The sequence below is a fragment of the Rhinatrema bivittatum genome, chromosome 7 (genome assembly GCF_901001135.1).
Source record: "Rhinatrema bivittatum chromosome 7, aRhiBiv1.1, whole genome shotgun sequence".
Lineage (NCBI taxonomy): Eukaryota > Metazoa > Chordata > Amphibia > Gymnophiona > Rhinatrematidae > Rhinatrema > Rhinatrema bivittatum.
In genome coordinates, this window is record NC_042621.1 from 122,260,157 (window position 1) to 122,286,479 (window position 26,323).

At 43.6% G+C, this 26,323-nt stretch overlaps 1 protein-coding gene across 2 annotated transcripts in view; it reads left to right on the forward strand.

Annotated features, from left to right (window-relative positions):
- PALD1 (phosphatase domain containing paladin 1) overlaps positions 1-26,323 on the forward strand; it is a 453,903-nt gene that overhangs the window by 300,229 nt on the left and 127,351 nt on the right. For both annotated transcript variants that reach the window (XM_029609049.1, XM_029609050.1), the window contains exons 15-17: positions 3,122-3,319; positions 4,561-4,701; positions 18,777-18,848. In XM_029609049.1, coding sequence (XP_029464909.1) covers positions 3,122-3,319; positions 4,561-4,701; positions 18,777-18,848 — 411 coding nt within the window. The remainder of the gene's footprint in view (positions 1-3,121; positions 3,320-4,560; positions 4,702-18,776; positions 18,849-26,323) is intronic.

Here is a 26,323-nt window from a genome sequence, read left to right on the forward strand (position 1 = left end):
CCGGTCTGATTTCCCAGACATTGAAGATGCTGGGAGTACCGGGTGCTGAATCCATGTCTGAGCCAAAGTAAGATCCCATTTTGATTTTTTGCATAAAGTCTCATGTTTCTTCCCTATTATGAAGGCCATTCACGAATTGATTGATCTTGAACGGGGCACCCTTGAAGCTATTTTTAAAGGGGGATGAGCCTTGGAAGGACTGTATCCCTGGGATCCAGCTGTGAAAGAGCAATTGCATACCTTCTTATGAGCTTAAGTTGTATTGTCCCTCTGCTTTGCTCCTATCTACACAGGAACATACAAACAGGCAGATCTGATAAGGTATCCTTCAGCTCTGTGTTAAAGTTCATCTGGGCAAAAGTTCTTCTTTTTCCACTGAGCTGTGACAGTGCCTGTCAGTACACTGGCCTGTACGTTTCTTGGCTATTACGATTCATATTTGGTGATTCAGTGGTAAAACATGAGATATCTCCCTACATTCCTTGTTCGGTTAAGATCCGGCTCATTTTGGAATTTTTGCAGGATAGATTGAGTAAAGGGTTGGCCTTTAATTCATTAAAGATACAGGTGGTGGTGGCCCTTGCCTGTTTCCGAGGTCAAGTGAATGGTGGGCCCTTGTTGGCTCATCCAGATGTAGTCCGTTTCTTTTTTTTTTTTTTAATTCTTTATTTTAATTTCCTCAATTATACCAAGCAAAATGTATACATATATTGTATGTTCATTTCATAATCAAAGTAGTACATATATTGTATATTCATTTCTTATATATTGATTATAAGAGTAAAACTTGAACATTACTAGTCCGTTTCTTAAAAGGAGTGAAGCATCTTCGTCCTCCCTGCGGTTACTGGTGCCTTTCTGAAGTTTTAATCTAGTTTTAGATTTTTTTGGTGGGCCTCATTTTTCGACTGTTGCATAGCATTTCCTTGAGGTTACTGACTTTGAAAAGATGTTTCTTGTGGCAATTTGTTCTGCATGTAGAGTATCCAAACTGCAGGCCTTGTCTTACTGAGAGCCATTTTTTATGGGTGACTCTGGGGGCGATACAGCTGCGTACTCTTCCTTCCTGTCAAAAGTGGTCTCAGATTTTCACTTGAATCAGTCAATTTCCCTGCCATCTCTGGACAGGGAAAGAGATGCAAAGGAATTGTGCCTGTTACAGCCCTTGGATGTCAAGATGCGTATCTTGAGGTATTTGGAGGTTTCTAAACCTTTCAAGAAGACGGACTGGCTGTGTATGGTGGGAGTAAACAGAGTGAGCCAGCGATGTGGGCTATGATAGCCCGCTGGATTAAGGAGGTAGTCACAGTCGGCTATGTGAATGCTGAGCAGCTGTTGCCTAGTCAGGTTAGGGCTCATTCCACTAGGGCTCAAGCAGTGTCATGAGCAGAGGTTAGATTGTTGTCTTCCATCAACATTTGCCAAACTGTGATGTGGTCCTCTTTACACACCTTTTCCAGGTATTATCGCCTGGATGTGCAGGCCCAGGAGGGCACAACATTTGCGCATGTGGTGTTGATCGGACCATGGTCAGCCTCCCACCCTGTTCGGGAGTAGCTTTGGTACATCCCACTGGTCTTGGATTCACCTGTCCATATGCTAAGAAAGGAGAAATTACTACTTACCTGATAATTTCCTTTTCTTTAATACGGACAGGTGGATCTCCTTCCTGTCCTTGGCTGCCAGATGGTTGTGGTATTTTCCTCCTGAGGGGCTGCATGTTCCAGGGGTTACTGGTGTTACTCCAGTCCCTAGACTAGTGTTATTACACTTCTAGTCTAAGCTCAGTGTTTTCCTGTTAGCTGAGTGCTGGAATGGTTATCTGTTAATAATCAAGATTTGTTAGTTTGTCCACAGTTGGCTTTTGCAGAGAATACTGGAGGGCTGATGTCAGTGCAAGGGTACATATACCGTGATGTCAGCTTTGCTCCAGCACCATCTGCTGGTAGAGGTGCATAACGTACTGGTTTTGGATCTACCTGTCCTTATTAAAGAAAAGGAAATGATCAGGTAAGTAGTGATTTCTCTGTGTATGTTATAACAGAGCTAACTCCCCCGATTGTTCCTTAAATAATCTATTTGTTTAAAGGGTTTAGTGTTGCATTCTTGCTTGAGAATAGGAATTTTCTTACCAATTATTTCCTATTAGCTCCATACGGACATTGGTCCATTTGGAGTATAACAGACGGGCAGGCCCAGGAAGTGCTTTGACATCACTTCTTGCATAGCAGTTATCTCTTCTTGCTTACTGCAATCTTTCTCAGCCTGAGTGCTTCTCTAGCAATTCCAACACTAGAAACATTAAGTTACATAAAAAGAGGCATTCCGATAGCCCCATACCAAAGCCACAAGCATTCTGAGAAAGGAAAACCATAAGAAACAAATATTATTAAAAAACAAATTCCAACAGGCTGCACTATCAATTTCAGTGGGAAGAGCCCAACTGCTGTAATAGTTTAGTTTATAGAAAGGAAACTAGTAGTATGATGGTATGAAGAGATGCACGCACAAAGAAAGGATTAAAGCACGGCCTTTTCTGGCAGGCAGCAGGTAGCCCAGCTGAGGCCAGTTGAGAACCTATTTTGTAAGAGTTTAGTGTCAGCCCATAGGTGGACCTCTACAGTCTTAGAGGCAAAGCTCGTTTCCAGACCATGACATTTGGTTGAAATGCTTTAGGAATCGGTTTAGCAAGCCTGTTGGAAGCAGACGGCAGCTTCCACATCACTGTATATTAGGGATGTGCAGGGGGGAAATGTTTCAGTTTGTTTTATTTTCATTTCGGCGGCCGGAGTGGGGGTTTCAGTTTGCTTCGTTTGCTAGGGCCTGGGATGGGGTTGGGGTGCCCAGGTAGGCCCCAGTCAAGCAGCAACAGGCGGGCCCAGGGAGGAGCCCCACATTTTTTAAAGTATAGAACTGAAAATATTCAGAAATTTTCTGATATTTTCGGGTAAATATTTTCAGTTTATTTCATATGGAATAAACTGAAAATAAAAACGTTTTTGCTAGAAAAAAAACATTCGTTTGAAACAAATACACATAAAGCCCTAACAGAGAAAAAATAAATTCTGTTCATTGCAAGATGAAGGCTTTCTGCAAACTAATGCATCTCTGTTACACTCAGAAACTTGAGGCCTCTATGAAGAAGGAGCTCCTCGCCTCACAGAAGTGGCTAGAAGTCTGCCTGGAACAAGAGAAGCAGATGAAAATGTTCAAGACCTGTCTGACCATGCAGGAAATCTTCAACCAGAACAAGGGCAGCTGTCAAGGGCTGGTATACCAGCGCATCCCCATCCCAGACTTTTGTGCACCCAGGGAACAGGTAAGTGTGCTCGCATGCCCGCGTGCACAGCAAGGATGGTGTGCGTCACATACACTTAACACTCTTATCAGCACAATCACAGAGAGGTCCCGTGTTCATAAGTCATCCAGATAACGTTATCCGGCTATTCAGTGGAGCCTATCTGGATAAGTGTTTGGCGGAATATCTGGGTAAAGTTATTCAAATAAAGTTAATGGAATAACTTTAGGCCAGCTCTGTACAAATTCAGCTGGAAAGTACTCAGTATGGCGCTATCCAGCTAAATATGTTAGCCTGCCCTGGCCATGCCTCCAGCTCCACCTCCTTTTTCTCTGGGTAGCTTTGCACAAACGTTTTGTGCAGACAAAGTTACCTGGACAAAGGGGGCCAGATTTGCGCGGGGGCGGGAGGTGACTTTACCCATAAATCTTTTGAATATGGACCTCCAAGTGTGTAAGAGATAGAGCACACATATATATATATGCTTGCACTAGCCGCCAATACATGTATCTGTTGCACTCCCAGGGGTCTGTCTCTTGCCCTGTGCACCTGCTGAAGTTCTGGACCCTGGGGAAACGGAAGCTTGAGAGAGTTTGCAAGCTGAGAACCACTTCTGTGGTAGAGCTACAGTAACTTCTCAGTTGTTCTTTTGGAGTTCTCTGCTGGGCTATAGGGAGGGTAATCTTCAAAAACATTTCCACTAGTTAAACAGTGCTTTACCTATGGAAATGGACTTTTTATTTACTTAAAATGTTTTTTATTTTCCTCTCAATGCAACATGTGTTCTAAGCGGATCACGAATTAAAGAGAGAGAGGAGGATGTACACGCAGTGAAAATACATTAAAGCAAGCTGTACAAACAAATGTACGCCATGAGACATGCAAACAGCATTTTACAAAATTGTCCACCGGATACACTGGTAAAAACTTGCGTAATGCCTGCGAGTGATTGCTTTGACTTACAGTGATGAGTTGTTCCTGGGGCGGAATTTGCTATTACGTGCATACTTCTGCATTTTCAAAAGTATCCATACACTTTTCCTGGGCAAAAACTCTGCTCACACATTAGCAGTTCTAATTGCGTGGGTGCAGTTTTGGTGGGATAAATGCATTAATGCGGGCAGTTACAAAATGACCCCCTTGGTACAAAGGCTGGGGAGGAGAGGGAATCCAATGACATTTTCATCCCAGTCCCTTAAACTGTGAGAATGAGCTCCTGAGAACAGATAGTTTCTATGCTGTGTTTTCTCCCTGTCGCTCAGGAGTTTGATAAGCTGCTTGAAGCAATGAAGACTGTCCTAGCCGAAGACTCCGAAGCAGCCTTTGTGTTCAGTTGCCACAGTGGTAAAGGAAGGACCACCACTGCCATGGTCATCGCCTTGCTCATCCTCTGGCACTTTAATGTGAGTACTGCCTGTGTGATGGACTCGAGCGGACTGGGGATACTATGGATTACCTGTCATGGTGGGAACTCGGGCCCGGGGATTCCAACGTTCACCATTTGCGATAGGGTTCTTGGGTGGTGTATGAAGTATTATTTGGGCTGTGTGTGTTTAGTCTGGCACAAAGAACATTCTCTGTCGACAAGCAGTCATGAATTAGTCATAACGTGCAGGTGATGTCATCTGATAGCAGCAATATGGACACAGAGCTCTGTAAAGAATTTACTAAGCATGTGCGAGAGTTCCCACATGTGCACCCAGCCTCATGAGCCCATATCTGGCCCATATATCTTATTATTCAAGGATAAATAAGCCAAAACCAAATCTTAAATTCATGTAACACTGCATTTGCAGCTTGTTTCCTCAGCGTCTTGTAACTGTAATCCGGAATATGAACACGTGCTATTTTTAAACCACAGCACCTCAAATTCTTTTGCCTTCCTCAACAACCATTCCTTAGCTTGAAAATAATGAAACTTTAATTTTGTTTATATACCACAATTTCAGATACAAAAACTGCCCATAGTGCTGTACAACATTATAATCAAACGTATATCAAAATAATAAAATAAAAAACCTATATCAAAATAATAAAATAAAATAATAAAATAATAAAAATAATAAAATAAAAACCTATATCAAAATAATAAAATAAAAAACATTAAAAAATTCTACCCAACCTCTCACCATCCCTCTGCTAATGCAGCTCATAAAACATAATGGCCCTATTCACCTCCAACCATTATCTATCCAAAAATATCCAAGATTTTACTCTTTTTCTGAACACAGAGTAATTCTATAATTGCCGAATTCCACAATTTAGGGGCTGCAACAGAAAAAGCTCTCTTATGAAAACTCTCCAAATGCACTTCTTGACTTGTCAGAACTTGAAGCAAAGCAGCCTGTGATGACTATAATACACATCTAAGAAGATAATAACCCTTCAATATATAACCCTTCAACAATGACTGCATATAACCAGCTTCAACACCATTAATTGCATGAAAAAGCATCATCATCATTGTAAACTTTGACCTTTCACGAATGGGAAGCCAATGCAGGTGATGCAATAATGGAGTTGCACTATGCCTCCTCAGACAACCAAAAATAACCTTTACAGCCATATTTTGCAGTGGCAGCAATTGTAGAACACATTTATATGGTAAACCCACTAACCAGCAATTACAGTAGTCCAGCAAAGAGTGGACTGCTGTCTGAAAAGCCAAATTACTCATCAGAGGACAAAGTCTCTGTACTTATTGAAGTTTAAAAAATATTTTTGAACAACCCAAAAAATGTGAGATTCCAAAGTAAAAGAAGTATCCAAATATACTCCTAAATTCCTCACTTTCTTCATACCCTCAATCTTAATATCATTAAATCTGAGGGCCAGCGAGAGGGTAAAGAAATTCCCCAATCACAAATAAAATTTCCGTCTTCTCTGCATTCAGTAACAAACCATTCACTCACAACCATTCCATGATCAACTCCCCCCTCCCCCCATATTGAACCTGAATCATGCCTTGCAGGAACCACAAGTTGCAGATCATTAGCATACAAAAATCAATAAGTCCTAATGCCCATATCAAATCCTCTAAAGGGCAAATAAAAGATTAAACAGAGGCGATAACAGGGAGCCCTGAGACTGAGGTTTGCCATCATTCTTCTGCTTTCCTGGGGATCTGTGAATGCAGTCCGTTCAGAACTCAAGAGCAGATTCATTTGGCGCCAAAACTTCTTTCTTTGATCCTCAGCAATCACCAGTGTTCTCATAGTATTTTTTTGCGACTTACCTTCCAGATCTACCACTTTTTCCTGCAGAGTTGTCACTTACTTCCTCAATTCAGCAAGTGAGTTAGCCACCCCGGTTTCCCACTCCTCAAGGTCTGTTACTGTCCTCCTCCACTCTAAGGCTTAATGTGCCAAGTTTCTCTTAGGGAAGATAAGGCCATTACAGAAAGACTAAATGAATTCTTTGCTTCCGTGTTTACTAATGAGGATGTTGGTGAGATATCAGTTCCAGAGATGGTTTTCAAGGGTGATGAGTCAGATGAACTGAACGAAATCACTGTGAACCGGGAAGATGAAGTAGGCCAGATTGACAAACTAAAGAGTAGCAAATCACCTGGACCCGATGGTATGCATCCTAGGGTTCTGAAGGAACTAAAAAATGAAATTTCTGATCTATTAGTTAAAATTTGTAACCTATTATTAAAATCATCTATTGTACCTGAAGACTGGAGAGTGGCCCATGTAACCCCAATATTTAAAAAGGACTCCAGGGGTGATCTGGGTAACTATAGACCAGTGAGCCTGACTTCAGTGCTGGGAAAAATAGTGGAAACTATTCTCAAGATCAAAATCGTAGAGCATATAGAAAGATATGATTTAATGGAACACAGTCAACATAGATTACCCAAGGGAAGTCTTGCCTAACAAATCTGCTTCATTTATTTGAAGGGGTTAATAAACATGTGGATAAAAGTGAACCGGTAGATGTAGTGTATTTGGATTTTCAGAAGGCATTTGACAAAGTCCCTCATGAGAGGCTTCTAAGAAAACTAAAAAGTCATGGGATAGGAGGCGATGTCCTTTCGTGGATTACAAACTGGTTAAAAGACAGGAAACAGAGAGTAGGATTAAATGGTCAATTTTCTCAGTGGAAAAGGGTAAATAGTGGAGTGCCTCAGGGATCTGTAATTGGACCGGTGCTTTTCAATACATATATAAATGATCTGGAAAGGAATACGAGTGAGGTTATCAAATTTGCGGATGATACAAAATTATTCAGAGTAGTTAAATCACAAGCAGACTGTGATACATTACAGGAGGACCGTGCAAGACTGGAAAATTGGGCATCCAAATGGCAGATAAAATTTAATGTGGACAAGTGCAAGGTGTTGCACATAGGGAAAAATAACCCTTGCTGTAGTTATACGATGTTAGGTTCCATATTAGGAACTACCACCCAGGAAAAAGATCTAGGCATCATAGTGGATAATACTTTAAAATCGTCTGCTCAGTGTACTGCAGCAGTCAAAAAAGCAAACAGAATGTTAGGAATTATTAGGAAGGGAATGGTTAATAAAACGGAAAATGTCATAATGTCTCTGAATCGCCCCATGGTGAGACCGCACCTTGAATACTGTGTACAATTCTGGTCGCCACATCTCAAAAAGGATATAGTTGCGATGGAGAAGGTACAGAGAAGGGCAACTGAAATGATAAAGGGGATGGAACAGCTTCCCTATGAGGATAGGCTGAAGAGATTAGGGCTGTTCAGCTTGGAGAAGAGACTGCTGAGGGGGATATGATAGAGGTCTTTAAGATCATGAGAGGTCTTAAACGAGTAGATGTGAATCGGTTATTTACACTTTCGGATACTAGAAGGACTAGGGGGCACTCCATGAAGTTAGCAAGTAGCACATTTAAGACTAATCATGGAAAATTCTTTTTCACTCAATGCACAATTAAGCTCTGAAATTTGTTGCCAGAGGATGTGGTTAGTGCAGTTAGTGTAGCTGGGTTCAAAAAAGGTTTGGATAAGTTCTTGGAGAAGTCCATTAACTGCTATTAATCAAGTTTACTTAGGGAATAGCCACTGCTATTAATTGCATCAGTAGCATGGGATCTTCTTGGTGTTTGGGTAATTGCCAGGTTCTTGTGGCCTGGTTTGGCCTCTTTGGAAACAGAGCTTGATGGACCCTTGGTCTGACTCAGCATGGCAATTTCTTATGTTCTTATGGTCCCATTTGCTTTGGTATGGAGGTTTTCAATTCCTGAAGGTGTTAAAGTCGTCCCTCATAGCATGAATTTCTACCAAGATCCATTTATTCTGTACACAGGCCTTCTCATCTGGTTATGTCACTTTCAATGCTGTGTTTACTTCGCACTCATCCTGCTCCACCCCCCCCACCAGCCTTTCCTGTTTCTCTATAATAATCAGTAATGTATCCTTTTTTTTTCTGTCAGATTCTTGGTTCCTTGGATACTCATTGACTTAATTTTTGCGCAGTTTCTCTTCACAGTAAAATGTTATTCATCACTGGGGGTACAGACAGATCTTTAGTAGAGAGTGTCCATTGTCATTTCTGCTCACTAGCACCCCGAAAGCAGAACTTTTAAATTCTAAAAAAGAAAAAAAAAGTTAATGTATACAGAAGAGATGTCAAAGAGCACATAGAAGACCAAGAAATCTGTGGTAATCAGTTTAAGGCACCAGATGTCCATCACGGATATCCATACCATCTGCTTAGCGTAGCAGATCACAGTGGAGCGCTTTAACGCACACAACCAAGAGTTCCGCGGTGACTGTACCAGTGCCATCTATTTAGTGACGTGGCAGTCATCCAGAATTGTTGATGAAACCAGTGCAGAGTCCTTGGAGCCAACTGACAGTGCAACAGAGGATGCTGCCATAGTGCTCTGTTCCTCTTCAGCTTTATTGGCAGCCCTAAGTGAGGATGAACTCATCTGAGTTTCTGAAGCGGATGTCTTTCCTATAACTCCAGCTCAGAGGGTCTCACAACCATTAGGAGCAGTTATTGGAGCGAGTGAAGAATTTATTTACCTCCTTAAGCCCTGAAGTCCAAAAAGGAAGATTAAAACCTCTTCTATCCAAGGTGGAGGAAATTTTACTGTTACGGCTATGGCTGCTGTGCAACCGCCTCACCACCAGGGGTCCCTCAAGAGCAGGCTCTCCTGACTGGCCCAGTCCATCTTCCTTGTTTTCTCTATGTTCTGGACTTCCCGTTATAACCCTGCCTGGCAGTTCCCTCGGTGCTTCGGCATCGAGCTCTCTTGGGCTCCCTGCTCTGCCCTGCCTTGCCTTGCTGTGCGTGTGGCCTTCGGGCCTTCTGCTCTGCCTGCCTTGCCTTGCCTTACTGTGCGTGCTGCCTTCAGGCCTCTGCCCTGCCGTGTGGGTGTGTGGCCTTCGGGCCCTCAGCCCTGCCGTGTGTGTGTGTGTGGCCTTCGGGCCCTCAGCCCTGCCGTGTGTGTGTGTGTGTGGCCTTCGGGCCCTCAGCCCTGCCGTGTGTGTGTGTGTGGCCTTCAGGCCCTCTGCCCTGCCATGTGTGTGTGGCCTTCGGGCCCTCAGCCCTACCGTGTGTGTGTGGCCTTTGGGCCCCCTGCCCTGCCGTGTGTGTGTGGCCTTCGGGCCCTCTGCCCTGCCATGTGTGTGTGACCTTCGGGCTCTCTGCCTTGCCACTAGGTACCTTGACCCAGCCTGAACTCTGACTCTGCTTGCCTGCCGCCTGCCCTGACCCAGCCTGGACTCTGATACTGTTTGCCTGCTGCCTGCCCTGACCCAGTCTGAACTTTGACGCTGTTTGCCTGCCGCCTGCCTTGACCCAGCTTGGACTTGGACTTGTCCCAGCCAGTACCCTGCTCCTCATATTCACAGCCATTGTCAGAGACCTTCTAGCCATCCCTGTCTCTCTCCACCTGGAGCCACCCTTTTGGGTGGTGTTCACGACACCGGACCATTGCCCAAGCGTAACATTTACCACATAGTGGGGCTACACCAAGTTCCATGCTGGTGCATACTTTTCCGCAAGAGCTCCCAGCATTGGAAGTTAGTCCTCAGCATGAGGTGATGGATTTGCCTTGCCAGGGAAGTCCCTTCACAGATTAGAAGGGTAAGAATTGGGTTCTGTCTAAGTTCTTTCCTGATGTTTCCCATCAGACCAGTGAAGGTCTCTGTTATGGTTATGAGGTGTTGGAGTGGATTCTTGGGTACTGCAGTGATGACCACTCCCACGGGGAGGAGCCCCATGAGGAACCGCGGTACTAAGCTAGACTCTATACACGCAGACACAGAGAAGTTGTATTTATTGTACAGCTTGGTGGTACTGTCTGGGGGGCAGACAGCAGTGAAGGTAACCCAGCAGAAGTAGTCCAGGGGACCTCAGCAGAGGAGACCAGTCTCACACTCGAGTAGGTGATTAGGCAGCATGGTGTAGCACGGACAGGTCCCGGATGTAGACACAGAGTGCTGAAGCTGAAGGTGAGACAGACTGAAAAGGTTAGTACTCACTGAAGCAGAAGCTGTATAGTTGGAAGTCCTGGCAGGCAGAAGTTGATCAGTGGCAGGCACCAGATTAGGGAGAGCAGGCCCTTGAGGAGCGAGTACCCGGTTTCCCAAGATAGGTACCTGAAATAGCAGAAGAGCCCCTGAGGAGCGGGTACCCAGGTTATTGAAGAAATACCCTGAAGGGCAGAGAGAGCTTCCTGCTGCAGCTAGGAAGCGGCAGAGCAGCTTAGACTGGAGGCAATCCGAGTCCTTGCTAACTCAGTTTGTTAGCAAACGAAGGGCAGGCTAAATACCAGGATGTGATGACATCACTTGGAGGGGACACCCCTGAGGTTCCTGCCATGACATGGATATAGGCGTGGGTGGCATGCACACGCGCACCCTAGGCGGCCCTCAGGAAAATCATGGCGAACACCATTGCCAATCTGCGGACACCGGAGAGAGAGGCATGAAGATGCGGCAACAACCATCTTCCCAAGGCTTGAGGAGAGAGAAGGAAAAAAGGTGAGGCACAGAGGTTGAAGCTGTCTGAGACCGATGGACGCAACAGTACCCCCCTTCAAAGGGCCCCCTCCAGACCCCCTACCTGGTCTTGGTTTTTGAGGATGCGATCAATGAAATTGACGAAGCATCTCTTTGTCCATGATATTAGCCAATGGTTCCCAAGAGTTTCTTCTGGTCCATATCCCTCCCATGACAGGAAGTATTCCCAAACTCTGCCTCTCTTTCTTACATCAAGGATGGCATCAACCTTGTATTCGATGTCTTCTTCTACATCAACTGGGGTAGGTTCAGGTGTCTTGGTGGAAAACTCACTAACAACAAGCGGTTTCAGGAGCGAAACATGGAATGCATTATGAATCTTCATTGCTGGAGGGAGATTCAGACTATAGGAGTGAGTCCAACCGTCGGAGAATAGGAAAGGGTCCAACAAAGTGTTGGAGCAAATCAAGCAGATGGAAGCTTAAGTCTCAGATGTTTAGTAGAAAGCCAAACCTTATCTCCAGGCTGGAATTCAGGAGCCTTGCTACGGTGAGCGTCATAGCCTTTCTTTGCTCTTTGTCCTCCTTTTAGGAGCATCTCTTTAGTCTTTCTCCAGAGCTGCTGTATATCTTTGGCAGTAGATTGAGTTGCCGGGGACGACACGGAAAGTGGAAGTGGTAAAGGTGGTAAAGGTTGTCGTCCGTAGACCACTTCAAAAGGAATAGATCCAGTAGATGACGCTGGATGTGAATTGATGGCAAATTCAGCCCAGGGCAACAGTTCAGCCCAGTCATTCTGTCGTGAACTGACATAGGCATGGAGGAACAGTTTGAGAGTTCTATTCATTCTCTCTGTTTCGCCATTCGACTGAGGATGATACGCAGAGGTGAAGTCAATTGTGATATCGAATTTCTTACACAAGGCTTTCCAGAACTTTGCAGTAAATTGAACTCCTCTGTCAGAAACAATATGTTTAGGCATGCCATGTAGGCGAAAGATGTGACTGATGAATAACTTAGCAAGTTCCATGGTAGATGGCAAGCCAGGGAGAGTCATGAAGTGAGCCATCTTCAAAAATCAGTCCACTGTAACCCAAATGGTATTGTTACATCTGGAAAGTGGCAGGTCCACCACAAAATCTGTTGGAATATGGGTCCAGGGCTCATCTGGTGCTGGCAAGGGTTGAAGCAGGCATCCGGGCGGAGGTTTCTGTCTGGCACAATTGGAACAGGAGGCTATGTAAGCTAGAGTATCTTCTTTCATGGTAGGACACCAATAGTACTTTTGTAGCTTGGCCAGTGTTCGCCATTGATCAGGGTGTCCGGCCAGTTTCGAATCATGAGCCCATCTTAGCAACTTCTTTCTTAGATTGCAGGGTACAATGGTCTTACCTGGGGGTACTGGTTGTGTAGCTGAGAGAACCACTCTCTGCGGGTCAATGATATGCTGGGATTCATCAGGTATGTCCTCTGAGAGGAAAGAGCGAAAATCATGGTGAACACCATCGCCGTTGCCGATCCAGGGACGCCGGAGAGAGCAGCATGAAGACGAGGCAGCAGCCATCTTCCCAAGGCTTGAGGAGAGAGAAGGAAAAAAGGTGAGGCACAGAGGTCGAAGCTGTCTGAGACCGACGGACGCAACAGTCTCCACCTAGATTACCTTCTTTTTAGGGGTCATGGCTTAGTGTTTCCCTAGGGTAAGGAGACAAGGAGGATTTCACAGGATGCCATCTGATCCCCTGCCAGACGTATCTCAGCAAACCTCCTCTTCAAAGGATCTCTGCTACTCCAGGTTTTTTGGATAAACTGGAGAAGAGGCTGACCATCAGTGTTTTGAAAGAAAGGATCCCAAGAATGGATGTCTTCAGGTTCCTTCAGTTCCTTCAATCACCAGTGATTTCTGCAGCTATCTTGGTTCACAGACTTCTCCAGGACTTTCAGATGAGGCTGTGGAAGGCCTACATCTTTTCTTCTGGTAGCTTGGAAGCTGAACCTGAAGTATAAAGTTCAGGCTTCCCCAGGATTTGGGGTGGTCCAATTGCCACACCACTTTGGGGTGGTGGAGTCAGTGTGCACTTGTGATCTCTCTGATGCACTTCCTTGGAAAGATTCAAAGATGTTGGATGCATTTGAGAAGAAGGTCTTCCAGAGTTCCATGTTGAATGCCTGGATTGTGGCTCACCAGTTCCAAATGTGATCAGAAGCTAAAACCTTTGAGTGAATTGTCAGACCAAAAGCAAGCAGACTTTCATTGAGCAGTGGAAGATATGGAGGAGTGTGAGAAGCACTTTTTCTGTTTTGCACACCAAGTTTTTGATACTGTGGCCATGACTTTGGCTGCTTCTATAAGGACTTGAAGGCTTACATGATTATGGGTGAGTGGTCTACAAGAAGATGTTTATGATCATCTTACACATGTACCTTGAACAGGGGACAACTTATATGGTGGTAAAGTTCAAGATACTGTGGCTCTGATTAAGGAGCATGAGTCTACACTATAGTCATTAGTGGCTGCAGCAGGGAACCAACCAACCAACAATCTGATGCCAGTATATTCCATCAAATATCCATTCTTCAAAGACTTCCTTTCCACTCTTTTCAGCGTCATCAAGCTCTTTCCACTTTTCAGCAGCAGCAGCTGCCCACTTCAGGTCAGCAAAAGGAATGGCGCAAGTTTTGATAACTCTGAAACCCACCTCCTCCAGTGGGGAAATTGGTTCAGGCTTTCTTCTTGGAATGGCTCCTGATCACTGGTGGGTTTTAAAAATTTTAGCTACTGCTTACACTTCTCTGCCCACCTCCCAGCCATAAAATTTCGGTCCCTTCCCAAATTGCCCAACTACAGCTGGAGATGGAATCACTCTTCCATCAGAAGATAATTGAACCTGTTCTTTCTCAGGAGTATTGCCAGGGATTGTATTCCTGGTATTTCCAAATCCCCAAAGGGGATTGAGGGCTGTACTGAAATTGCGAAGACTGAACAAGTTGTTGGTTCGAAGAATTTCAAAATGAACTCCTTTGGTAAATTCTTCCTTACATTCAACCGAGGGATTGGCTGTATGGCCTTCACTTTTTGGACAGAAAGAGACCCTTGGCATATTACCTAAAAAACACTCAACCTCACCTTCAGGCTTCTCAACTGTTTGTGTTCTTTGATGCTAAGAGATTGAGAAGTACAAGTAATAAAAAATGGCAAACATCTATATCATTCAACACAAATCCATAAATATCAAATGATATAGTCATAGATTGGGAAGGGCAGTTGCCAAATAACCTCTGTCCAGTTGGCTTGCAGACTATAGTGAACTGTTGCGTGCTGGCGTATGGCTTACAGATTATAGACTTGGTCAAGGTTCATCAAGCAAGAGCCATAACAACTTCAGTGGCTCATCTCAGGGCCACTTTTATTGAAGACATTTTCAAACCTACTACTTGTTACATAAGAACATGCCTATATTGGGTCAGACCAAGGGTCCATCAAGCCCAGCATCCCATTTTCAACAGTGGCCAATCCAGGCCACAAGTATCTGGCAAGTCCCCAACAACTAAGTCTATTCCATGCTACTGTTGCTAGTTTATTTTCTAAGTCAACTTATTTATTTATTTTTATTTATTTAAGCATTTTTATATACCGCGGCACGTTGGGAACAGGCTTTACAAAAAACACAAAGCATAAAAGTGATTGAATAACTATGTGAGAGGTATGAATAACCATGTTAAGAATATGTACAAAAAGAATAATGCAAACTGAATAACCATGTGAGAGGTATATACAAAAAGTCAACTTAATTAATAGCAGGTAATGGACTTCTCCTCCAAGAACTTATCCAATCCTTTTTTAAACACAGTTACACTAACTGCACTAACCACATCCTCTGGCAACAAATTTCAGAGTTTAATTGTGCGTTGAGTGAAAAAGAACTTTCTCCGATTGTTGTCTGTTCACATCTTCATGTCCCACTACTGTCTGGACAACATCTCCCGAGGAGACAATAACTTTGGACAAGCAGTTTTGTGCAGCCTGTTCACCCAGTAGTTCGCACTTTAACCGGTGAGGCTTTTAAGTATTTGCTCCACAATGCAACCCTTCAACTCGGGATTCCCCAGGCATTGTGGCTGATTCATTCTAGCTTATTGACAGGAAAAGCAAGTATGCTTACCTGTAAATAAGGTTCTCCATGGATAGCAGGATGAATTAGCCATACTTAATACTCACCTGCCTCCCTGGAGAGTCAACTACCTCATTAGGTAGAGTTTGCAACTCTCACACATGCTCCTTAGAGTCTTTACTGAGCTCTGACAGTTGAGTCTGTTTCAATGCCTTCAGATGACATCACCCACTTGTTATGTTTAATCCATCCTGCTATGGAGAATCCTGCTTATAGGTAAGCAAACTTGTTATCCTATCAGACATCATTCTGTGATTGTTGTAGTGCCTTTGCAAGATCTGTGTTCTCCATGCACTGCAAGTATCTCTGTCTGTCCCAGGGAGTGCATCGTATCTGGGTCTTGGCAGGTGTAGGGTTATCTCAGAATTGTGCAGCATCTGCAGATTTCCCACAGGTGGTACATGAAGAGCAAGACTTTAGTGCTAAAATAAAAGATCTAGTGCTTAAAAGGAGAGAATTTGTACCCCAAACTGGAGTTTCATAAAGACGAAGTAATGATCACAGTACATGTGCAGCAAGGAATTCATTTATTTATTTAGAATGCTTACAATCCACCCTATCAACTGTTCAGGGTGGGTAACAAAGGTACATACATAATAAGAGCATCATAAAAATAGTGAACATAATAGATATTGACAATTAAATAAAATCAACTTGCACTCTAAAATCACAAAACTGCAGAACAACTCATAGCCAAGCAGCATAGTGATGTAACAATACTCAGATCTTTAGAGATGTGAATTGGAACCAGAATCGGTTTGGATTTCAGTTCCGATTCACATCTCTATAGATGTGAATCGGAACCAGAATCGGTTTGGATTTCAGTTCCGATTCACATCTCTATAGATGTGAATCGGAACCAGAATCGGGTCGGATTTCAGTTCCGATTCACATCTCTAGAATCATCATATCCTCAAAAGCCTGCTCAAATAAATATGTTCTTAGCAATTTTTAGAACCTAACAATGGATCCTTCAGTCTTCAAATCTTCCAGTGATTAAGAACATTAGAATTGCCATACTCGGTCAGACCAAGGTCTTATCAAGTCCAGCCTCCTGTCTCCAACAGTGGCCAGTCCAAGTCACAAGTACCTGGCAGATCCCATAAAGTAAATCTAATTCCTGTTACTCACTCCCAGGGATAACAATAGCTTTCTTCAGTCTACCTTATGGATTTTTCCTCCAAGAACTTGTCCAAACCTCAATAAACCCCAATATGCTAGTCGCCTTGATCACATCCTCTGGCAACAGATTCAACAGCTTGATAGTGCGCCGAGCGAAAAAGTACTTTCTACAGTTTATTTTGAATCTGCTGGTTAGCTTCATGGAGGGTCCCCTTGTTTTAGTAGTATTTGAGGGTAAATAACCATTCTTTATTTACCCTTTCCACCCTCAAGATTTTATAAACTTCTATCATGTCCCCTTTCAGCCATCTCTTTTCCGAAGTGAAGAGCCCTAACCTGCATGGCTTCTCATCATAGGAGAGATGTTCCATCACCTTTATCATTTTTGGTGCCCTCCTCTGCATCTTTTCTAGTTCCACTATGTCTAGAGATGGGTGACCAGAATGGCACACACTACTCAAGGTGACGACCATGGCTTAATACAGAGGCAGTATAATATTTTCTGTTTTATTCGCCATTCCTTTCATCATCATTCCTAACATTCAATTTGCTTGTATGACCGCTGCCACACACTAAGCAGAGGATTTCAACGTATTGTCTACAAGGACTTCAAGGTCCTTTTTTTCCTCGGTAGTGACTCCCAAAACAGAACCCAACAACATGTACCTTTAGTTGGGATTATTTTTCCCTATGTGCATCACTTTGCACTTTTCCACATTAAATTTTATCTGCCATACAGTTGCCTTGTCCTTCTGCAATTCCTCGCAATCCTCTGCCCTTTTTTTTTTTTTTTTTTAACAACTTTGCATAATTTTGTGTCATTTGCAGATTTGATCCCCTCACTCATTGTTCCCTTTTCCAGATCATTTATGAATATGCCAACCAGCACAGGTTCCAGTACTGATCCCTGACTCCACTAACATTCTTTTTCCATTCAGAAAACTGACCATTTAGTCCTAACCTCTATTTTTGGTCTTTTAAGCAGTTACCAGTCCACAATAGAACACTGCCTTCTATCACATGGCTTTGTAATATCCTGGGGAGTTTGTCATGGGGGACTTAGTAAAATGCCTTCTGAAAATCCCGTTACAGTATATCAACCAGTTTGCCTTTATCTACATGTTTTATAACTTCAAAAAATTCTAAAAGATTGGTAAGATGATTTCCCCTTGCTAAAACCATGTTAACTCTTCTCCATTAAGCCATGTCTGTCTATATGGTCAGTGAGTTTGTTTTTTAAGAATGGTGTCTTCCATTTTGCCTACCACAGTCTCTAGTTTCCCGGATCATCCCTGGAGCCCTTTTTAAAAATTGTGTAGTTTATTCCAAAGGCAGGGACCAACCACACAGAATAATCTCTCCCTTGATTCTACAAGGTGGCAGATAGAACAGACAGAAAGATCTGAGAAAAGGATGTCGATACACACACTGATTGATAAATCTTAAACACAAGAGTTAATGGTGCAAGGCCAAGAATGGCTTTATAAACAAGAAAGATAATCTTAAATTTAATTCTCCAGCTAATTGGAAGCCAGTGCATGGGAGTAATATGATCATGAATTTTACCACCAGTAATAACTCAGGCTGCAGCATTTTGTGTGACCTGCAATGCCCTATGTGTCATCTGAGAGAGACCAACATATAAGGCAATGTAATAATCAAGCTTAGAGATTACCAAGGCATGTAGTACTGTCTTCCGATCAGGCTCTGAGAATGTCATCACCTAAGTACATTTGGATAAAGTGAGACACACAGAGATAAAATGACTTACAAAGTCACATAGAGTCCTTAGGAAATCCTTCACTAGCAGCAAAACAATTTCTAATGTGTAATTCCCTGCTCCATCCATCCCACCACATCTGCTCCTTGACCTTGTGGTAGGACATTATTCTTCTCCGCCTGTGGTTTTCAGTTTTGAGTGCTGATATAGAGATGGAGGCAGCATGGAAAGACAGAAGGTGCCCGCCTTGAAGGACTGCTTGCCAGAAAGATCTCATGTCCCTGAGGATTTCTTACCGTGGTATTCAGTGGGTGGAATAGGATATTTCCAGTGTATGTCATTGACCTGCTTTCTCTCTGTCTTCAGTCTAAGCCCAAGTTAGCAATGTTTCCTTTTTATTCATGTTGTCATGCCACAGCAGAAAGCCAGGAAAGCCCCGTGGACATGTCATGTGCCCCATTGTATGTTCTTGCCGAGCTGTCTTTCTAACCGCTGTATGCTGGTGATTGCAGGGCATGCCCAAGGTCAGCGAGGATGAAATCGTGAGTGTGCCCGATGCCAAGTACACAAAAGGAGAGTTTGAGGTAAGTCCTCTTCAGTCTTATCCCAAGATTTTACAGAGATATAGAGTTAAAAGAAAAAAAAACCCAGCAGAGATGGAGCACTCTCAGTGGCTGGGCCACTTCTTGAAACTCACTTCCAGAACAGTTGCAGTCTTCACTTTTTGAAAAGCAGTATAACGCAGACTTGTTTTGTCATTTTAATGTTTTGTCTGGTTATTTGTCTGGATTTTATTGGACTTCACCTCAAACATATTTTGAAGAGTGCAGGTGACAAATTCTTTTAAATAAATATTATCTTTGGGTGAATATATGTTGGTTTCTTCTTTACAGCAATCTTTAGTGTTGGTCGGTAAAGTTTGTTGTTCCCACTGACATATAGTGCAGATGCTAATGAGTTTCCATTTTTTAGTGGATACCCACAGGGCATACCACTGATTTCCACAGAAATGTACATTTCTTATTGTCTATGCCAGACCAGTCCAGATGAGTAGGTTATGTCCCCTTGCCAGTAGATGGACACAAAGCTCAAAGCTAACTTTACTTGCCTTCTGCTCTTCAGTATTTCACAGTCTCCAGCAGACGGTATAGATGTGTGGACTGGTGCAGCAGCTAGGAATAGTCTCCTGTGGAGAAAGCTATAAACTTTGGTTCCCAGTGAAGTACAGGCCCGAGTTTTTGGGGTGCTTCTCCCTCTCATCTTGAGAACCAGCTCATTTGGGATCTGAGTTCTTATACCAATGGGTCAAATACCTGGCAGTCCCTGGTGATTTTATAATACTGCCTTTTGCACGCTGTAAATTGCTTTGATATTCTATGGAATCATGGTTAATCATGATTTAAATGTAACCCTTTGGTGAGAAAACCCAGATAGTGGACCCAAGGTCCCACATCTCAGTTCAGATAATACGTACTGAGTTCTGAAAAGATCTCAACTCACATCTGATAGTCCAGGATTCCCTATGGGGAAAAGATTGACTTCTAGATCCTTTTGCATTGCCTAGATCTTAACTGCTCTTTTAGTCCTTTGTAAACAGCATTAATAATCTTTTCAGAATTAATCACACTGGAAACTGTGTGGGTTCCAATTCAATTTTACTAATATTGTTGTGGGCCACCAAAATAAACATTTAATATTGGCAGCTTAAAGAAAGATCTTTCTCCTAGGACAAGCAGGTTGGTAGTCTTCACATATGGGTGACATCATCAGATGGAGCCCGGCACGGAAAACTTTTGTCAAAGTTTCTAGAACTTTGACTAGGCACCCAGGGCTGATGGTCTGTGCAAGAGGAGCAGTGTCAGATAAACTTCCTGGAGCTCCGGGCAATTCGATACGCGCTCTGGGCGTTCCGGGATCACCTGGCCAACTATGTGGTCCTAGTTCAGACTGACAACCAAGTGGTGATGTGGTACTTGAACAAGCAGGGAAGCACGAGATCTTCCTCATCTGTCAAGAAGCGGTCCAGATTTGGTCGTGGGCACTATCCCAGGGTGGCGCGACAGCAATTTTGGCCAGTCTGTCCCTTGGAATCTCTTTCAGCTGTAAACCCAATTCGCCCTGCCTAGGGCCCATTTTTTGGGTTCAGGGTGTCTCCCTCTGTTACCAATAGCACCACTGTTGTTGTGCCCGTTGGCACAGGTTAGGTGTTTGTTGGTTGTTTTGGTTTTGGGGACAGCCTGTTGCTAGGGATTCACCCGTGTGTGAGGACTACCATCCTGCTTGTCCTAGGAGAAAGCAGAGTTGCTTACCTGTAACAGGTGTTCTCCTAGGACAGCAGGATGTTAGTCCTCAGTAAACCCGCCTGCCATCCTGCAAAGTTGGGTTTCTCCTGTGTTTATTTTATTTTTTTCGTAATTCTGAATTACAAGACTGGAGAGGGACCCCGCTTGGATGCTTGGATAACTTTGACGAGTTATCCATGCCAGGCTCCATCTGATGTCACCCATATGGTGAGGTTTAACATCCTGTTGTCCTAAGAGAACACCTGTTACAGGTAAACAACTCTGCTTTATTTAGATAAAGTATGGAATATTCCAGGAGAGTGCAAGGCAATCCAGAAGTAGTCTCTCAGAGGATTGTTGACACAATAAATTAATTACCACTTTCAATTTACTCACCAGTTTGCTAGTTTGTTTGCATAACATTTTCCTAATTGGTTGGCATTATAATTTTATCTCATAAGGTATATGTTAATAGGGCTGGGATTCTTGTAAGTCATGTCAAGATATTGCAGAAGCCCTACCCACTGCATTAAAAACCTTAACCTGAACACCGCAAACAGCCACCAACTCATAGCTAACCATCAATGCTGAAATCGCAAAATCAAAATGCCCTATTATCACCAAAGAAATCAAAACTGGGAGCACCCTCAAAGTGCCATGGTACAAACATGAGCTGAAAATCACCAAGCGAACACTCCGACAAGCTGAAAAAAAATGGAGAAAAGATCCCACCCCAACCTGCCTGAACAAATACAAAAAATTTCTTCACAAAACAAAAGCCAAACTGTTGCAACTGCAAGAGACCTAGGCACCACACTAGACTCCGAGCTCAACCTGAAAACCTTCATAAACACAATAATAAAAGAGCGCTATTTCAAACTCTCAAGTTCTCAAAAAATCAAACCCCTACTACTCACTCAAGACTACCGTTCAATACTCCAGGCCCTCATCCTATCTAAACGCGACTACTGCAACTCCATGCTCCTCGGACTCCCAGCCTCTACCCTCAAGCCACTCCAGCTATTTCAAAATGCTACAGCCAGATCCCTCACAAACAAGCGCTCCACACACATCACCCCCATACTGAAAGAACTCCACTGGCTCCCCATAACCCACAGAATTCAAGATAAAGCCCTTACCCTCATGCACAAATCCATCAACAATGAAAAGACTGACTGGCTAAAGGACACCCTTCATCCTTACACCTCACAAAGAAACCTGCGTTCTAAAAACACTGGGCTACTTACAATCCCCTCCATCAAACAGGCTCACCTCACCTCAACGCGAGAACGCACAATTTCAATAGCAGGCCCCACATTGTGGAACAAGCTACCAACAGAACTCCAAACGGAACCCTCATCACAAAATTTCAAGAAAGCCCTAAAAATCTGGCTTTTCCGAAAAGCCTATCCTGACAACAATTAACCCACCACTCTGAGATCAGCACCAAACAACCATTGCTATTCCCACACTAAGAGAACTCATAACGTCTCCAACAAAATTCATACAACCTCTTTAACGTTAGCTATTTTAACGATAATAGAAAGTTACCAAATAGCAATTATTATTCAATGTCATAATGTTATAATTGTTAAAGTAACCTATAGATGTAATGTAATTTTTACAACACTACAACATTACAACCCATAGATGTAATGTAATTTTTACAATGCTGCAATATTATTTTACAATGCTGCAATTTTACAATGTAATGCTAATATGACCTCCGTCACATTATCAAAAAGTCATAATGTAAACCGATGTGATACCCATGGGTGAACTTCGGTATATAAAAACAAATAAAAAAATAAAAATAAATGTGATTTCTTGTAAATTGAGCCCAGCAGGCAGGAACAAAACTTAAGGCTGAACTTTGACATATTTTTTTTAACTTCTTGCATAAATTCTAGCATTTCAGCATATTTTGGCATGACGGCAATATAGAGTAGTTTTACAAATCTAATCAATGCAATTTCATAGTGCAGTAATGATAGCTTCATAGGAAGACCTTTTCAAAGCACCCTAACAATCGGGCCGATGCAATAACGGCACGTGTTAAGGGTGCACTCATGATTGAGTGTCCGCTCCCTTAATGTGCACTGATCCACCTCTCCAGGGCACCCAATGCTACATGCAGATGGGCTGCCGTGGTAAAAAGGAGGCACTGGGGGAAATTGTGCACTCCTAGCGCCACCTTGGCAGCAGGCGCCTGGGAGAGGTGGCTGTCAGCCAATTGGGAAAACGGATGCTCAATTTTAGAGCGTCTGGTTTTTCTATCCTGTGCACAGCCATGGGTTAGGAAAATGGACGCTCGTTAATTGAGCGTCCGTTTTCCTAACCTAAACGCCAGCACACTTTTTTTTTTTTTAATTTTTGGGATGTTTCTAGCTTTTTTTGTTTCCTCCAACTTAATATCGCCACGATATTGAGTCAGAGGAAGTACAGGAAAACTGTATTTTCTGCTTTTCTGTACACTTTTTGGGCTCTTCATTCATTTGCATGTGATGAGCGCCATTACCTATGCGTGCAATAGGATGTGCGTTTTGGACGTGCTAATTCCAGTTTTGCTTTGGGGATATGGAGCGCGTCCAAAACTTGCATCCTGTCGCGATTTAACCATGCGCTGCAGCCAGCACATGGTATAGCATTGGCCCAACTATCAGCCCGATCCAGTAAAGTCCGTGGGAGAGCGGACTAACGCCCGCTCTCCCGGCGCGCGCACCGGCCCCTCGCCGGTGCGAGCGATCCAGTATTTAAATTAGGCGACGCGGTGCAAACGAGGAAAAGGAGGCGCTAGGGACACTAGCGCGTCCCTAGCGCCTCCTTTTGGCCTGGAGCGGCGGCTGTCAGCGGGTTTGACAGCCAACGCTCAATTTTGCCGGCGTCGGTTCTCGAGCCCGCTGACAGCCACGGGCTCGGAAACCGGACGCCGGCAAAATTGAGCGTCCGGTTTTCGGCCCGACAGCCGCGGGCCGAATTCAAAATTTTTTTTTTTTTTTTTTTACTTTTTTTTACTTTTGGGGACCTCCGACTTAATATCGCTATGATATTAAGTCGGAGGGTGCACAGAAAAGCAGTTTTTACTGCTTTTCTGTGCACTTCCCTGGCGCCGGAAGAAATTAGCGCCGACCTTTGGGCGGCGCTAATTTCTTAGAGTAAAATGTGCGGCTTGGCTGCACATTTTACTTACTGGATCGCTCGGGAATACCTAATAGGGCCCTCAACATGCATTTGCATGTTGAGGGCCCTATTAGGTGCCGTGGGTGGGCCGCGTGTTTTCCTCCCCTTACTGAATAAGGGGTAAGGGAAAACACGCGTCCAGAGCAGGGTGACAGTGCGCTCCGACGGAGCACACTTTACTGGATCGACCTGTATGTTGTATAGTGAATGAAATGTTCTTTACAGCTTGTAGGATGATGAGCAACTTTCTTAGGCTCAATGCAGAAACCACACTGACTTCAGCCTTTTCTTTAACAGATTCTATTTACACTTCTCAGCATATCTGCCTACCTTCTAGCAGCAATAGTCACAGCTTTATTCAGACAGAAATGTATTTTAGGAGCTGCCTTCTCACAGAGACACTTCTTACTTCCAGCAGCAATGTTCACAGCTGTAGTTAGGGTAGAAATGTATTTAGGAGTTGCCTGCTGATCCCATCTAGGCTCTGCATCTTAACCTCCCCAGCTGGCTCCAGCCCACAGAGCTCTTTCCCTCTGAGGAATTTAAGGTAGACCAGGCACCTAGCCTGTCCCACATAGGTTAAGGAGGTGTACTAAGGCCACTCCTTCACACAGCTCTTGATAAAAACAATCAAATTAATCCTTACAAGTTGAAAGTTAATTACTTTTTTCCAGCAAAAATCTTCAGAATAATTAAGCCTTTTGCTTTGTTTAAAATTATTTCATTATTGACGTTTAAATGTATTAGACTAAGGAATTTTACTTCCTGCTCATTCTGTTTCATTGTAAACCGGTTTGATATGCATTTTATGCAGGAAAAATCGGTATAAAAAAAAACTTTAAATAAATAAATAAATAAGCCAATTCCTTGAGTAATTTAGTTCTTTACTAATTCCCAATTTGTATGCTTCTCCACATTAGCTAACGATTAGAAGTTTGATCCCAGTTAATTACCAGAAAGAATAGTCCCAATTCTCGTAGCTCTCCTGTAATCTTCACTATTCTCCACTCTCTATCTGCAGTACTAAGCAGGGATGTGCATTTGGGCCATTCGTTTCATTCATTTCGGCCATGTGTGTGGATCTTGCAATTGGAAGGTACACAAGCAAAACCAAGGGTACTGTGAATAATTTGTGTGGTTTTAAGTTAAGCGGTTATCAGCGTTTTTTTTTTTTTCTGGAAGTAGGAGAGGCTTCAGTTCAGGGGATTCCAACTCTGAATTACCTGTTTGCCCTGGAAAAGGGGATGGTATCTACTCTTGGCTTGGGTACAAGTCAATACTGAGGGACTGCAGGTGGTACTCTCGGATATGTAGCAGTGTCTCAAAGTTTTTGTTCTCTGCCTCCATCTGCTGGTAGGGATGCAAACCCCACTTGTCTGGACTGATCTGTAGTATTACAGGAACGAAAATTAGTAGGTAAGAACCAATGTTCCTATATTTGCAGAAAGCAAATAAACCACGAAGGTGCCTGAGAAGGGTTTTTGAAACAGGAAATGATGACATTTTGGCCGAGGCTATAGCAAATTATTGAACTGATTTGAACATTGCATATTTTTGAGACATGCATGGATTACAGCGCCAGAGAGCATTAGAACTTGGTTAAACTGTTCTGAGCCTTAATTTGCAGCTTGTTAGAATGAAGTTTAATTGCTGCAGGACCTGTCATGAGTCTGTGGGGACTTGCCCACAGAATTGAAGGTGGGCAGAATCCTGCTGATTGGATGGCCCTGTGTGTTTGGCTTTGCACAGTTGGGTGAAGGGATGGGGAAGGACATTAAGTAGTAAGGCTCATGTAGATAGGAGTCTTCTAATAACCCAACTTGGGAAGCTTCAGGGAAAGCATGGGAACCCTCAGATGTGTAGGTAGAGAGATGCGAAAAAAACAAACCATGGAGCAATGCAAGTAAAAGTTTAGTGTGACAGATAGTAGGTGAATGTGCCTTCCCATTTATTTATTTGTGGAAATCTGTATCTACAGATGCAAGAAATTCTTTATCCCTGTGGATCACAGGAAAAGGCACACAATACATTAGAGCAGAGCTTTCCAAACTGTGTGTTGCAACACGTTAGTGTAGGGGTGGGCAATTCCGGTCCTAGAGGGCTGCAAACCAGTCGGGTTTTCAGGATATCCTTAATGAATATGCATGAGAGAGACCTGCATACACACTGCCTCAGTTGTATGCAAATCTATTTCATGCATATTCATTAGGGGTATCCTGAAAACCCGACTGGTTTGCAGCCCTCGAGGACCAGACTTGCCCACCCCTGCATTAGTGTGTCGCCTGCAGTGTGTCGCCTGGTCCACATAGCAGCAGGGCTGGCGGAAGCAGGGAACTACAGCAGGAAGATCTGCGGGGCTGTGGTGGAGCTTACCTCACTACGGCCTGAAGAAAAGGGTCACGTTCACTCCTCCTCCTTCCTGCCTGCACAGCCCTGGAAGAAAAACGTTGCCGGAGCTGCATGGGCAGGAAGGAGGAGGAGCATCTGGCGTGTACAGAAGAAGAGCAGCGTCAATGGGACGCCGCATATCCCACATCGCGGTGGCCCGAGAAGAGGAGGAAACCCGGTAGTAGGGCTGCTGTGAGAATGAGAACCTG